Genomic DNA, 16,273 nt, shown 5'->3' on the forward strand with positions numbered 1-16,273 from the left:
TGAAGTGTACCTGGCGTATAAGACGACCCCCCACTTGGAGGCATATTTTTCAGGGCCAAAAAATCGTCTTATACGCCGGCAAATACGGTACCTCTTAATTTACTTAATAATGGCCCCAAGGCAGTGCAAGAGTAGTGATGCTGGCAATTTGGATATGTGAAAAAGAAGCCGTGAAGTGCTTTAAGTAAAAAGGTATGTATGCATAGGAAAAAAACAGTGTATGTAGGGTTTGTTACTATCCATGGCTTCAGGCATCCACTGAGAGTCTTGTAACATAACCCCTGTATATAAGAGAAGGCCACTATACATTGGAAAACATGATTCAAGAGTATTCATTACTGAAGTAAAACCTACTGAAATCACACAGTCAGCCACCGGTTTCTTCAAAGCATTTTCTGAAGTCTCTTTAAGCTTGGCCAACAGCATTCCCGTAACTTGCTCAATTGCAAAAGGTCTCTCTTCATCTAGGTACCGCACCTAAAACCAAAAGTTGAGAAATTTACTTAATTATCAAATATTCTGTGACCGTCTACTCCATACATGATGGACATACAACAGTGAAAAAGGCAAATTCCTTGCTAAGGAAGTTATATTCCAAAAAGATTGTTCTAGTATCAAAACCTCTCATTTCTGAAGTTTCAGTGCCTAACACATAGTATCACGACCAAATTATTTTCAAGTGTCTTTACCTGCTCCAGACCCCCACCTCCCACAAAAGCAATTTTTATCATTCAATTTCCTAGCTAACAATGAAGAAGAAAAAGAGAAAATAATCTTTCTTTTGAAAGTTAGAACTCTTCCTGGGTTTAAAATGAAAGCTATAGTCATGTAGTTTTGGGGAAAGGAAATGAGAGCATTAAGGGGAAAAAAAAATGCCCTTATTTTAAAAAGTATGTATTACTCCAAGCTTTCTGGGGATAATTATGAATTAAACTTTAGAGATGTGTATATGAAATTAATAAATTATTTTTTAGACCAATTATCCAATTCATCTTTTACACAGGTTTAAGACGAGGTTGCGTTTAAGCACATAAATGAAACTTTACAATGCGTCTTGACCAAAGCATACTGGAAGACCTGTGATTATTCAATTAGTCAAACCCTTCTATAGTGACAATTACAAATTAATAAGCAATACAAAGTCACTGTGGAGCCCATATAATGACTGTATAGAACTGAGGAAAAAGCACTGTCTTTTACCTCTGCTCTCTAATGGAGTGAGTTTTATTCTGTAACACTAAACTTTGGAAGAGCTTTAAAGCACTTCTATTATGTTTGCTAAGTGCGTATGCCTATGTATATGTAAGACTGACTTTGAAACAGACCTAAAATTGATAGCCATTTGTTTCCAAATCAATTTAAAAGCAAATTTAAAACCAAATATTAGATGAAATTAATGACAGTGGGAAGATGTCAAACACACTAAAATAAGGAAAAATGAATCAAATACCATGGTGTCAGTCTGATTACAGGAGGCACAACAATACAGTATTCTTTTGGATAAGACTATAAAGTTAGATGAAATACACATCAAAGTATATTCAAACCAAAGTAAAAAAAATGGATAAAATGCTTAAGGGGTCAAATTCTAAAGATCTTCAGTCTTCAAAAAATGAGGAAACTTAGTTCAACACAGAACTGACTGATGTTTTCAAAGTCTTTACATGCAACCACTATGACTGCATAAAAATTATATCATTCAAAAATTAGGTTTGGCTTTCTTTAAAAACTTTTATCCAGTTTTTCTCAAGCTTGCTTACAAAGCATGATTTTTTTTTTTTTTTAAGGAGGGCGCAGCTCACAGAGGCCCATGTGGGGACTGAACCAGGAACCTTGGTGTTATCAGCACCATGCTCTAACCAACTGAGCTAACTGGCCACCTGAAAGCATGATTTTTAATTTTTAAAGACTTAAAAGCAAAACATTGTCATTACCCTAAAAAATCATGTGCCTGTTAAGCAGTTACTCCCCATTCCCCCTAATCCCTAGCAACCACTTATCTACTTTGTGGTGTTTTTTTTTTTACTATCTACTATTTACCTGATTATGGATACCATATAAATGGAATCATACAATATGTGGTCGTCTGTATCTGGCTTTCTTTAGCATTTTTTTAAAGTTTATCCATGTTGTAGTACATATCACTACTTCACTTCTTTTTATGTTCAAATACTATTCCATTGGTTAGGTTTCCCACATTTTGTTTATCCCCTCATCAGTTGATGGACACCTGGGTGGTTTCTACTTTTGGGCTATTATGAATACGGCTACCATGAACATTCGTGTACAAGTTTTTGTGTGCATATATGGTTCAGATCCCTTGTGTATATACCTAGGAGTGGAACTGCTAAGTCATATGGTAACTATGTGTTTTGAGGTTTTTCTGTTAGTTTTTGAAAACACCACAGAAAACATCTTTTTATTAACTAATCTATAACTTACCGTCTCAGGATGTAGAATTAAAAATCCAGAATCCATCTCTTACTTGGAAGAAGAGTTTGCTTTACTACTTCTAATATGTTATAAGATGCTTCTAAATTAGAGAAAACTCAGTATGGCAATTCATACTTTATGGGCCTATTTTTCTAAATCATAAATGCCACCTCTGCCTTTATCCCTTAAAAATGGTTTATCTCTAAAAGTTCTCCCACTAATAATTTTTCCTTGATAGTAAAAGTATTGTTTGCATTAAGATTATTATCTAAATTAGAACTTTTTTGCACTCACTAAAGCTTAGTACAAAAAGTGGCTGTATCTTGCCATATGTATACTGCTTCCAGAGGAAAAAGTTGAAGTACAAGTAGGCAATATAATTGTACTTGGTTTCTTTCATTTAAATCTATGTGTGCACTCGGGGAACCCAAAGCTTACCTTCACTCCTGCACTTCCATTAGGCATCTTCTGCAGCTCATAGGGCAGCCTGATCCTTTCAGTCTGCACAATAGGGTCATCAAATGATCGTCCGTGAAGCTTTTTGAAGCCATGAATTGTATTTCTTACATTCGTGACTATCTGTTGAAGAACACACTTTAATATATCAATTACCTAATGAATGCAAAATAAACACGACACTAATACCTGAGAACCACCAAGTCTCTGCAACCTACATATCCAAGTTCAGAATTACACACATTCAGTTTTCTGCTTCCCAATTAATAATAAAATTATACAATGAGAATGTATGCATCTTAACTATTGCCCCTCCACACCCCAAAATTCTCTTCCTATTCTAGGAATGTTAGATTCAAAATTAATGTCTTCAAAAAAGAAAGAATAAAACTTTAAAATTTTTCAAATAATAAAAATCTATCCAGAGCTCCTCTCTGGTTTTCTTCAACACTTTTGCTCTAGTAAATTGGTATTTTTCATTTAATTCTTTCCACTTTCATTTCTGTGCTTTTATTTAATATGTTTTTTATTGTCCCATTTTTTCTTTTCTTCTGAATATCTGTTTGTGCAATTTCTCATGTACTACTTACTATGTTGCTTCTATTGCTAAGAATTGCTCCCAGATTAGTAAATTAAAACTCTTTCCATGTAGTGTGGTGCTAAGTTAAAATGTTTTAATTTGTAAATGGCTTATATTTTGGCAAAGTAATTTTTCCTTTAACTGGAACATGTAGCTCTAACTACAGACTATTACTGAGATCCAGTTGTTGCCCTCGTAGTGACCTTTAAAAGCCAAACAGAAGGCCAGCCAAGTGGCTCAGCTGGCTAAGAGCTTGCTCAAGAGTGCGAGCTCTGAGCAACAGGGTCGCCGGTTCGATTCCCAGCCTAAGCTGAGATGCCAACAGGTGGCAGGATGGCTCAGTAAAAAAAAAAAAAAAAAAGCCAAACAGATCATCATCTTCAATTATGAGATGCAAACAGCAAAGATGCTGAATTACCATGTTGGTTTTTAGCTCTTCAGGAGAATAACTTTATAGTTTGCTTTCTTTAGAGACTCTGATCTGTGACACACTTAGAAGATCAGCCAAAATATCGGATGTAAACTTTAGTGACGGGTTATTTTGGCACAAACTCAACATTTGTTTATGTACAATATGAGAGTAGAAGCAGATAAAAAACATGTTCACATATAGACCAATTATAACATAACATTGATAAAAATTGTAAGCAAAAATTCCTGGATAAATGAGTCAATTGCTCCTACAAAGTCATTTAAGAAAAAGCCCCATTAAATAAAGTTATTTTATAATGAAGAAAAGACACAAGTATATATTAAAATGTCAAAAGTAATTGTCAAAGGCTTTTGGTTCAGAGTAATAAACAGAGTCCAAGAAAAATGAACCTACAGCATGGAGCAGAAGTGAATGTGCTACCACAAGCATTTCAAAAGTCTATAAGTATGAATACTTAAACAGGTTCCATGACAAGTAGTAGTAGCCACATTGGGTTACTCTGGAAATTAGTTCCTGCATTATTCCCACCTTCTTTTACCAAGACATTACTCACCTGTTGTTGAAGTGAATATTCTAGATAGGATATAGCCTCATAGAAAGAGACTATACAGGGGAAAACTGATGTCTTATGATAGGACATCCTAACTTCACAAGATTTTTAATTAAAAAAAAATTCAAAAAATACTTTACAATCCAAAACGTATTTAGTAAAACACAAAAATTTAAGATGTTGTATTTTCCCCATTCTCTTTTTTCACTCTTAATTACATAAAATGGGAGCTTAGTTACCAAGATTAATTAGTTACCAGTTAATTCTTCCTAGAAATCACAACGTCTACATTAACAATTTACCTGGCTCTTAGCTGCATTTCCAATGGCTCGAGTTCTCGATCCCAACGATATACAGGCCCTAAAAAGGGAAAAACCACAAAGTTCGTTCCCACGGTATTTTTATATCAATGTGCTATTATTCTGCTTCTCTTTATACAAAAAATAAATTAAAAGAATTAATATAATCATGTATTATTTAAAAAATAGGTTACCAAATATCAGAATTTTACATATTTTTAAACATTTATAAGTAATAGAATAGTGGTCGGAATAAATGTTAAAAAATTTTTAAACGTGCTAATAGGTGACAAAACTATGTTGGTCTCCAAACCTGCTTTTCAAATTCTGTTAGCCTGTGACCTACTAATAAAATTACTGTATTCAGGAAGGACAGGCTGCCTGGATCAAAATCCTGCCTCTGCCACTTAACAGCCAAATAACCTGGTAGATAGTACCTAACCATTCTTTGCTTCAGTTTCCCATCTGGAAGACAGTGATGATAATACTTACTCATAGGTTTGTATGAAGATTCAATTGAGTAAATATAGGTAAATGCTTTGAACAATAAGATTGCTGTTTTTATTACTGCATTTATATTAATTCTTCTTATAAAAGCAAGGATAGAATAACATTATCATCAAAATACCATTTCATGTTATGATTCAAGAGAGTACTTCCATGATTTCAGTTGTAACTACAGGAAACTATTCTTTCCATCAACAAATAGTTACAGGCATTGTGTGCATACCAGCTACAATCACTGACTTTGGAGAATTTACAGTCAATTGAAAAAACAACAACAACATATAAAATAGGATTATGAGTGATATTAGCATAAAACCATAATAATCACTTCTAGATATTAAGGCTCAGAAAAAGCAAGTAGAAGGGGTGACTTCTGAATTAAGACTTGAAAGAAGTGAAAGCATTTTAATATGTAATGTTTTGTTGAGAAGGACATAGTGATCCTCTTAAAGACCAAGGTCATGCAACTCCTCTGCTGAAAACCCTCCAGTGGTGTCCTGTTTCACAAAGTAAAAGCTTAAGTCTCTCAACAGCCAATAAGGTCTGGTCCTTGGCTGCTCTATCCTGTAAACTTCAACCTAGGCACACTGGTCTTGCTATTTCTAGAATAAGGAAAGCACGCTTTTGCCTCAGGGCCTTTGTACCTGCCATTCTCTCTTTCTGGAACACTTCTAAATATATCCACATGGCTTGTGCTCTCCAACTACTTGCATTGTCTCTGCTCAAATGTCAGCTTATCAGAGATACCTTTTCTGATTGTCTTATGTAAACCACATTCCTCCCCCACACATACATCTCCTACTGTTTTTACCCAATTTTATTTTTCTTCACAATGTATCACCATCAAATATAATTTATTGACTGTTATCAACATATTGGGGTGTGAACGCCACAAGAATAGATAATGTATGCCTCACTGGCTTGATCAGCACTGTCCAATACAGTAGTTACCAGCCACATGCGGCTAGTAAAATTAACTAAAATAAAAAATTCAGTTCCTCACCATTAGTCACATTTCCAGTGCTCGACAGCCAACTTTCAAGTACTTAACAGCCACATGTGGCCAGTAGATGTCCAGAGAACAGAATATACATAGAACAGAACAGAAATACAAAAGAATACAAAGTTCTGCTCTACAGAACTGGCCTAGATCATTATCTGGTACACAGTAAAAATACTTACTTAATGAATGGAAACATAACTCCTAAGGGTAATGCTTATTCGTAGACTAGGAAGAATAACTTAGCTAGTTTCATTGGACATTTTGATATTATCAGGGCCAGAATATACAGGGTCTCAAGTGACAGATAATAAATTTGAAATTTATTTCAGTAGGTAATAGGAACTCATTAAAGGCTTTTGAATAATGGAGAGAACACAAATAATACAAAGTGAAGAGGAAAGATCTCAGAACACTGCTTTTCAAGGATTGAACAAGACACTGTTTTATACTGGTGAACAATGGATTTTCAGGGACATCAAGCAGTTAAGTTCATTTAGTCAAATTAACAGATGTTCACTTAGTACCTACTATATGCCTGGTACTCGGTTAGTTACTAGAAATATAACAATGAGGGGGAAAAGACATGGTTTTTGGCTCTCTTGTAACTTACAGTACTATGGACTCACATAAATGAAAGTAAACTAGGTGCCACAACAGAGGGTACAAATAGTGCTGTGAGAACAGAAAATAGCTGGAATTAATCTAGAGGAGGATCAGGAAAGGCCTACCAGAGGAAGTGATGAAATGAAAGAGTACATGAAGATGAGACGGAAGTAGGGGGAGAGTTTGGTAGAGATGGTTTTGACTACAGTTCGAATTGATGTGAGGAGAACTAGAAGTTTTCAGTAATCTATATCAGGATGGCAGCAGCTGAGACAGAAGAAGAAGGAATTAGGAGATATTTAGGAGGACTGGGTGATGAACTAGATCTTCACCACCCAAAATGGTAGCCACCAGATACATGTGGTTATTAAGCATGTGAAATTTGGCTAGTCTGAATTGAGATATAAGTGTGAAATATACTCTGGACTTTGAATATTAAATATTTAAGGAATGTAAAATATCTCAATTTAAAAACACTGATTAGATGTTGAAGTAAAATTTTGGATATACTGAGTTAAATCAAATATATTAAAAATAATTTCACCTCTTGCTTTTTAATGTAGCCACTAGAACATTTAAAATTATGTATGTGGCTCACATCATATTTTTATCAAACAGTGCTAAAATAGATAATAGAAGAGATACATGTCAAGAATAATGTCCAGGTTTGCAGTATACATAAGAGGATAGATAGTGATGCCATCAACGAGACAGATAACATTCTAAGAGGGACAGGTTTGGGGAGGGACCATTACAAGTTTTACTTTGGACATATTGAGATTGAAGAACCTCTGATATATCCATGATACATAATTAGAACTAAAATGTTAAAAGTGATGGACAGATATATGTAAGATGCAATGGAAGTTACTGTTCTCTAATAAGGATATAGCAGGAATCATTGGCTCAGGTGAAATTTTCACAGCTCTTGGAAATGACTCCTGAAATAGTTATTCGACATAGTCTCTGCCAGAGTAGACGTTTCCATACCAATATGACATTCCATCCTAAAACTCATCGGAGAAAATATGGATTTGCCATCTCTTAGCCTATTTATAATCTTTCTCTCTAAATCCATTCTTTGGACACACTTCTGAATACTTTTAACTTTTCAATACTGGACTATCATCACTTAAGTCCACAGAAAATCTTATTCTTCGGTTGATTCTCAAGAGTTTAACTTCTGTTAGAACACCAGATCCAAATAAGATTGATTCAATTATCATTTATTAAGCTAGAGTCTTTAAAATATGCTCCACCCATATCACTTCACAGATAAAACTAAACAGTTACCATTATTAGACAGTCTCTTTAGTTACATTTAGAGTTTAGTAGACATTTAAAATTTAAACTACTTAATGTTGTATCTTGGAAATACCCAGTTTCAATACAAAGAAAACCCTTCTCAAATAACTAAAGGTCTTCAAATTCCTTTCTTCCTTCAATTTTTTGTCAAAAAGATTCTAGAACACAATCATTAAATAAATATCTGCCAAGGATTTTTAGAAAAATCAAAATAAATACCTATTCTTTCTCAAAATTTTTACCTAACTTTAATACCAAGGGAAGTAAGCACATTATACCACATATTAGGCATATATAAAAGTTTTTATAGGAAAGGATATTCAATTGTTTTATCTAAATGTATATCATATAATCCATCTATATTACACTTTTACAGATTATGTCAACTACTATTTAGAAATTCCATTTTATATCTACAACAAACAAAATAGGAGTGTTTACAATGCAGCTTATAATATCCAATTTGATGTTGCCACCAGAGTGGTAGTCCCAGATTCTCAGAGAATACCGCAGAGCTCCAAACAAACAAAACTTGTAAATGTCCTATGGCACTTTTAGTAGAGGAGGAGCATAAAAATCAAGCATGTTAAAGAATGAAACAAATGTGAAAAAGTATGGATGCTGAAAACCAACTTAATCGAACACTGCCTTCCAGAATCCTTTTATAATGCATTTGCATCTTAGAAATACCTGTGTCATATTACCTTGATGTTGGCAACTGGGATATGGAAAACAATTTTTTGAAAAGCTATGTTTGTATGTATTATTAAATACTGTGGCGTATTAGAAAAGTTACAGTTCCCTTAATAGTTATAATGCTTTCTGCAAGATAGGCATTCAATAAGTAAGTATCCAGGGATCAGGAATGGTGTGTTTTCACTCAACAATTTAAGACCCACAAAGTAAATATACACTGTAAGAGCACTGCACTACAATGTACTAGTTCAGGAACAATAATAGATAAGTTCCTGAGGTAAATGACAGTACACAGCCACGGAAAGAAGTGCAGGGTTGCTGATGCACGCTAACTAAGAATGTGATCCTTCCACCTTAGGAAATTTCTAGTCTGTTAGGCTCATTCACTGTAGATACTAGCAGTGGCTCTCTTACACACAAATCAGAAACATATTAAATCTCAGCCACATAGAGCTAGCCAATGTGCCTAAGAGCAGGAACAAAGAGAACTCCAGAAGACTCAAATGAGCAGCCTAATTTTTAAAGAACACTCTTTGTAAGTCTAGCCAGGCTCTTTAAAGAGTCATGGACTCACGACTAAGATTTCGGAGACTGGAAATGCAGTATCTGTCTTACAGTTCTGGTTTCTGATCTTTTAGGATAAAGCTTTCAGGATCAGGGGAACGTCCGACCTGCCTCTCATTTTTTTCTCCATAGGTTAAGTCCCTAAAGCCGAAGGCTGCTCCCATTAGCCTCTACTCTGCTAAAAGAGGAGAGTGGAATTTCCTGGCCCTTTTCTGGCAGATGCCTATACATGTTGTGGCTTAAAACAAAATTTTGTACAGATGAAGTCATAAACAGTTCACAATTGCTGCTTCAGCCTCTCATTGTGCATGAACACCTTTAGAAAAAGACATAAAAAGGAGAAGAGCTCTAACAGTATTATGGAGATTAACTGACCATATTTGAGAATATAAAGAACCAAAATTTCAATAGAAATATAAAGCATACATCTGGAAGAGGTTATGTAAGAATTTTCTAGAATATTTTGTCAAAGAAACCAAAGCACAGACTGCTTCAAGTAAGCTACTCTTCAACATCACCTTGAAGTATTTAAAAATTATTCATAGAATTTTAGTAATTTAATCATTTAAAGGCTTAGCTTAACAGTGATCTTGGTTAAGATTAGTCTTATATTTAAACTATTATACTTTGGACCATTCCAAAGGGTCCAATTTATGTTTAGTTACCTTTCAATGAAAAGTAAGACATGAACAGTTGGCTTCCTCATAAAAACACCCGTAACGGGAGCCTACAGTAAGAAGCTGATTTTTCATATCCCTGTCTTAATTGTATTCTTTGCCAACAAACTTCCCAGACCAGACAAACAATGGAACATGTGGAAACATGTTTCCATGACACAATGCCACACTCCTTTTAAGTCTTTCATCAAGTGTTCATAATAGAATCACTTCGCAGTGTTTATACAGAACAGCCGCCTCTGACTCTCCAACAATTCATTCTGTACAAATACGCTTTTGATAGGTTCTAACTCCACCACTGTCTATTCAAGGACGTACATGCCCAATGCGAGGCCCATGACTCCCATCCCTGATTCTCTCGCTACTGCACCATTAACATGCGCCCCTGGAAACCAGTCCCATTATCTCGAGTTCTCAAGGACACTGGGGGAAAGCTCTGCACAACTCAACCGCTTCTCTAAAAAACAAAGCAAAAAAACCCCCGGCTTTCTGGGCCAGATGAACCTGCAACTCGTCTCCTGATGCGTGCAGTGCAAGCTTTCACTTACTACTTTTCTGCGAGAGCTGTCACGCAGAGCGAGATGGGGAAAGGAGGAATGGCAGAATGCATGCAGAATTCTTTACTCTGCTAGCGGGGATGCCCGCCCGCGTCCGATAACCACCCCCATCCCCCCAAGCTCCATTAGAAGTAACGAGAGATCTCTCTCCAGTGTTCTGGACGTCGAGGCGGTCCCACATCAACCCTTTTCCGGAAACTAAAGCAGGGCCGCTGGGGAGCGAGGCGAGGGCTGCGGGTACCGAAAGAGCAGGTGCGCAAACTATCAGAGGAAGTCCCTGGTCCTGAAGGAAAGACAGCTTTGCCGGCAAGCCGTCCGACCCCCACCTGGGCCCGCCGACCAGCAGGCTCTCGGGACGGCAGTTGGTGGGCTGCACCTGTCATTTTAGGGTTCGTCGCGCATCCCAAGAAGCCAGCAGGCGGGATAAGGGTCGCAGAAAAGGTTTCTCAGGCGCGGGTCAGGACCAGACGAGGTACTTACGGGGTACACCTGTCGCTGTACTCATTGGCGATGGTCTCGATGCCGCCGCTCCTCGCTACAGCGATGTAGCAGTTGAGAAAGCCGAGGTCAATGCCAACCACAGACATCCCGAAGCCTAATGATCGGGGTGCTGGTGCTGAAGCCTCCTGTGCGGGGACCGCGTCTTCTTCTGGGCTGTTGCTCCTGCGATTGCGACTCCTACGAGAAGTAAAGGGGAGGTGACCCGAGGTCGCTACGCATTAAATCTGGGGCAGCACGTCGAGCAACCGCGAAGGAGATGGTGGCCGCCGCGCCGCAGCCTCCGCAGCCAGGGTCTCTCTTCACTGCGGCTCCGCCGCCTCCAACCGGCAGTTACTGAGGTCTGCGCCTGCGCGCACAGCCGCCGGGGAGGCACACGAGCCGCCGCTCCGCGCCCGAGGCCGCTCCGGGTCTCGGCTTCGGCTGCTTCCGTCAGCGCTCGGGCAACGGCTGCCCGAGGAGCTGCGGGTTCGAGAAAGATCTGGAAAATGGAGGCGCGGAGCCAGCCGGGGGTGGGCGGGGAAGGCGGAGCGCGGAGGGGACCAGGGAGGAGGGGACACGGCGTTGGCTCACTCGCCCTCGCGCGGCCGCTGGGCGCAGTGCGGCTGGGCCGGGAGGCGGCCGCCGGGCCGGCCGGTGCTCCGCCAGCGCCCTTGGAGGCACCCTCGGGCTGTTGTTGGCAACGGCGGCCACGCCTGGTACGGCGGCTGGACGCTGCCGGGGCCTGCCCGAGGTCGGGCGCGCAGGCGGGCACCTCCTCCCACGGGCCGCCCGCAGCCGGAGCACCCACCCGCAGGCCTTGCCGCCCCGAGGGGCCCATGTGCCACTCGCAGGAGCGCTCGCAGTGTGGTCCGCGCTCCTGCCGCCCGCCCACCGCCGCGCCGGGCTCTATGAGGTGGCGCCCATTGTGCGGAGCGGCGCTGGCCGCCAGGCCTGGCCTCGCCCCAAGGGGCGCTGCTGATCCCGGGGAGGTGTCCTTTTCGCTTCAAAAGCTACGTCTTGTGTGAAAGCCGGTTGAACACATTTTAGGTGTTTCTTTTGTTTGCTTTTTGTAATCCTTACCAGGGCTTTCAGTACCCAAACCAAACTGGCAAAGCATACTGACAACTTTCCCTTCATGTAACTTCCTTCCCATCATGCTAAAGATGCAGCCGCCTCCTCTAGCCTTTACCTCTGAAGACCAGTTTTACAGGAAGCGACCTTACGTGTGTCTGTGTCACTGTGACACCTGGCAAGCCTGGGCAGCGCCTCCAGCCTCTGCCCTTTAAAAGGCTAGAAAGTGTGGTCCAGCTTCTGCATCTGATGTCTGAAATGTAACAAAGTTCTAGTTTGCACTTACGGAGCTTGGCTGTCCTGTTCCTTCTGGTTCAGCTCTTCAAGGGTTTCCGGTTCGTTCTCGTTCAAGTCCTCGTGTGTTTCGCGTTCCTTCTTGCCCACTTCTGTGGATGTTTCCTGTTCCTTCTCATCCAATCCTTCGGATGTTTCCTGTTCCTTCTCGCTCATTTCTTCCTGTTTCCTATTTGTTGCCATCTTGAAATCGAATTGTTGACCAGCCTTTTCAGTCCTCGTACTGTTCCACTTTGTCAACTTCTTAAAAGAATTTATGGTTTTTACTACCATCAATGCTGCAACTGCAACAGCTGCAAGTGTGGCTATACCTCCTGCTGCAGCTATAAGGATCATGAAATTCATTTTCAAGGGCAATACTGACTCTGGTCTTTCTCCATTCAAGAATCACACCTCTCTTCCATTTCACAAGCACGAAGGAGCAGCAGCAGCTCCCGGTCGACGCCTTTATCAGGGACGCTGCAGGCTAGGGGTAGGGGCTTCCCGGCAGGCAGTGCGTCAAAAGAGCCGGGATTGGGTACCGGCTCCCAACAGAACCCAGGTCCCTAGCCTACCAGACAGCTCAATGGCTTCGACCCACACCCTCTTCAACTGCCTCTTCAGCCATCGTCCTTTTGGGTCCACTACCATCTAGATTTATTACAGAGGATCTTGAAACTCTCCCAGGACCGTTTATTTACAATGCTTAACCGTCTGTAAAGCTTGAGGGTGTGAGAATGATTTTTCTATTAAAAAACACTTAAAATACCAAAATAAAAATAAACAGTTCATGTCAGGAGCAAGGGATTGTTATCATCACATTCTTTAAAATTAATGGGAGGAAATGCCAATACCTAGTGACTAAAAGCATGACTGGCTTTGGGGTCACGGAGACTTGGGTTGTTATCGTCATAGGCTCGCCCAACTTACTAGCAGTAAGACCTCAGTCAAGTTACTTAACTTTAAAAAGAAAATAAATGACATAAAAAAGAAAAAAATAAGGGGCAATGGCACAGAAGCATCAAAGAACATACTGTATTTGGGGAATCAGAAGTTACTCGTATATCTAGAAGGACAGATAAGATGTATAGCTGAAGTCTAGAGCTAGATCATGAAGAATATTTTATGCCATGACAATAACTTTTATCCTGTAGGCAGTTTACCTTTCCAAGGATGAGGATCCCTTTTTATGTAAAAAAATATACATATGCCTCCCAAAGTAACTATTTTTTAGCATTTATTGAAATAATGTCTACATACTACTGTAAGTACAAGAATACTTCAACATTTACCTGTATTTGGTTAATGCCCAAAGCTTGTACATATATGAAAAATGCTACATATGTATAAAATCTCATTTTCAAATCCAATTTTCAATTTTAATGTGCATATTAAACTTAAATTACTTACAAGAACTTCCCCCCAACATCCCCCCAATCCAGATGACCTACAGTCAGGATGTACTGCTATAACGTATTGAGAGACACTGAAATAGATGAAAACTGACACAATCAGATTAGTTTTAAAAATACTTTGGCAGCAGTGTTAAGAATGGGTTACAGTAATAAGTGGATACACGAGGGTCACTTAGGAGACTGTGGCAGACTCCTAGCTGTCTTTCAAAATCTATTCTTTTGTTTTTACATATGGCTGCTCAACTACAGACTATATGCCCCACCCTTCTATAGCAAAATATGGCCATGTGACTATAAAGTCTCACCGATCTATATATGCGACATGTGCAACTTCCTCACCTGGTTAAAAATCTCTTCCACCTGCCCCGATTTATCTTTCCCTTTTCTACAAATGGGGACACAGATTAGCCAGAGACCTAGCTTTGACTATGTAGATGATTACAATGCTCTAGGGTGGGGTTCTTTTCCTGGGGTCCCCAGATCCCCATAGAATACATACATAAATTTAAGGGGCGGAGGGTCTTGAACTAACCTTTAATTAAATTGTACATTTCTTTCAATTATGAATGTAGACACAAATCACAGTAGTAGTAACTATGTGATTTTTCATACCAATAGAAATTAGATATTTTCATACTATATTGTAATTCTTCCATATACTATTTCAAACAACATTTATGGTCATCAATACTATGAAATTATAGTAATTATTACAACATTGGATCTTGCTGTAAATGTGTTAAAAAGAAGCACATATTACTATAACATAAATTTGTATTTTTTTACTATTTTAATAACCATATTTCAAATATTTCCTTTAATTCTATGTATATTAATTTATGCATTTTAAAACTACTGTAAGGGGTTCATAGGCTTTACTAGAGTGAAAAAGGTGTCCTTGGCACAAAAATGGTTAAGAACCCCTACTCTTAAGAGATTAGAACTAACAGACTGAAAGGAAGGTAGGTCTGAAGGAATTCACGAAGAGATACCCTGCTATCTTTGACTGCTTACCTACCAACTATTATTTACTAGAAACACTTATCTTAAACCACAGTATTTTTGAGTCTGTTACAGCAGCTTAGCCTTTACCCTCACTGAGGTTATTAAAATATCTTGCATTAGTGACAATGAATCCTGAATTAAAGAATGACAGTCAAAACGGAAAGAAAATTTTTAGGAAGCAAAATTTTAAGAGTGGGTGATCTGTTTGCTATATGAACTGAGGTAGAAGAAAAGCAAAGATGACTGCCAGGTTTCCAAGGTGTGCGACTGGTAGAATTGTTATGTATCAAGATAAGGGTTATGGAAATTTAAGCAGGTCTGATTTGATACAATGAGTTAGGTTTTAGTACAATAGAAATGTAGGGTTAGAGAGAACTCTGTGATACATACAGAGAAAGGGCTGCAAAAGACATTTGAATTGCATTTGGAAACTCTTAAAGAGGGCTAGGCTAGAGAGAAATCTGAGTGTCACTGGCATACAGATGGTAACGAAAACTAAAGGTATAGATGAAATGAACTGAGGCGCATAAATAAAGTATAAAAAGAGCTTAGGACGAGCACCTGAAGGATATTAATATTTAAGATAATGGTAAAAGAAAAGGACCCTTTGGATTTACATTTAGGTCCATAAGGTAAAGAGGAACAAAGGTAGCACAATGTTTGCATATGAACAAGGGAACTATTCCAGGACATAATGTTTGTATATGAATGAAGCAATTATTTCAGAAGTTTAAGTTTCAAGCCTGCCAACGTTCTATTACTATAAAGAATCCATCCAGATTAGGTATATGAAATAGTAAAAATTTATTCAGTGGCTTCTGACCTAATCTTAGGAGATGTTTTTGTTTCTTCCTCTCTCTCTCTCTCTCAAAACCTGCTGCGAGAAAACAATGTGAAATGCACCAAAATAAATGTAGTTTCAGTAACTACAAATGACTACAAACTTAAGGTTATCTTTTTTATGGAGGATGTATTTTAATGAGTTAAGTAAAGATAAACTAAAAGAATGAAGCACTGAGAATGGAATTTTAGGATTATTTGGACATATAGTTTGAGGGTAGGAAATTTAAAATCCTACCCAAGAAGATGCAGCTCTAGTAACTTAACATGAAAACTATACACATTTAAATATACTTTAGCTATGCATTTTTCCAACATTTGTGTTAACATATAAAAAATTATTTCCTGAGCAGCTGGTTAGCTCAGGTGGTTAGAGCGCAGGCTCATAACGCCAAGATTGCCAGTTCGATCCCCACATGGGCCGGCCACTGAGATGCGCCCTCCACAACTAGATTGAAACAACTACTTGACTTGGAGGTGATGGGTCCTAGAAAAACATACTGTTCCCCAATTAAATTCTTAAAAA

The 16,273-nt window shown here is 38.7% G+C and overlaps 1 protein-coding gene across 1 annotated transcript in view; it reads right to left on the reverse strand.

The window, feature by feature from the left end:
* The window catches only part of HSPA4L (heat shock protein family A (Hsp70) member 4 like), a 48,929-nt gene extending 36,322 nt beyond the window's left edge, over positions 1-12,607 (reverse strand). Inside the window, exons 1-5 of the mRNA XM_019665352.1 lie at positions 12,501-12,607; positions 11,144-11,341; positions 4,755-4,812; positions 2,872-3,012; positions 355-477 (exon numbers count right to left, since the gene is read on the reverse strand). Of these exons, the coding sequence (XP_019520897.1) occupies positions 355-477; positions 2,872-3,012; positions 4,755-4,812; positions 11,144-11,250 (429 nt within the window). The 5' untranslated portion in view covers positions 11,251-11,341; positions 12,501-12,607. The remainder of the gene's footprint in view (positions 1-354; positions 478-2,871; positions 3,013-4,754; positions 4,813-11,143; positions 11,342-12,500) is intronic.
* Between the last annotated feature and the right edge of the window lie 3,666 nt (positions 12,608-16,273).

This window comes from Hipposideros armiger, unplaced genomic scaffold, assembly GCF_001890085.2.
Source record: "Hipposideros armiger isolate ML-2016 unplaced genomic scaffold, ASM189008v1 scaffold_1, whole genome shotgun sequence".
Classification (NCBI taxonomy): Eukaryota; Metazoa; Chordata; class Mammalia; order Chiroptera; family Hipposideridae; genus Hipposideros; species Hipposideros armiger.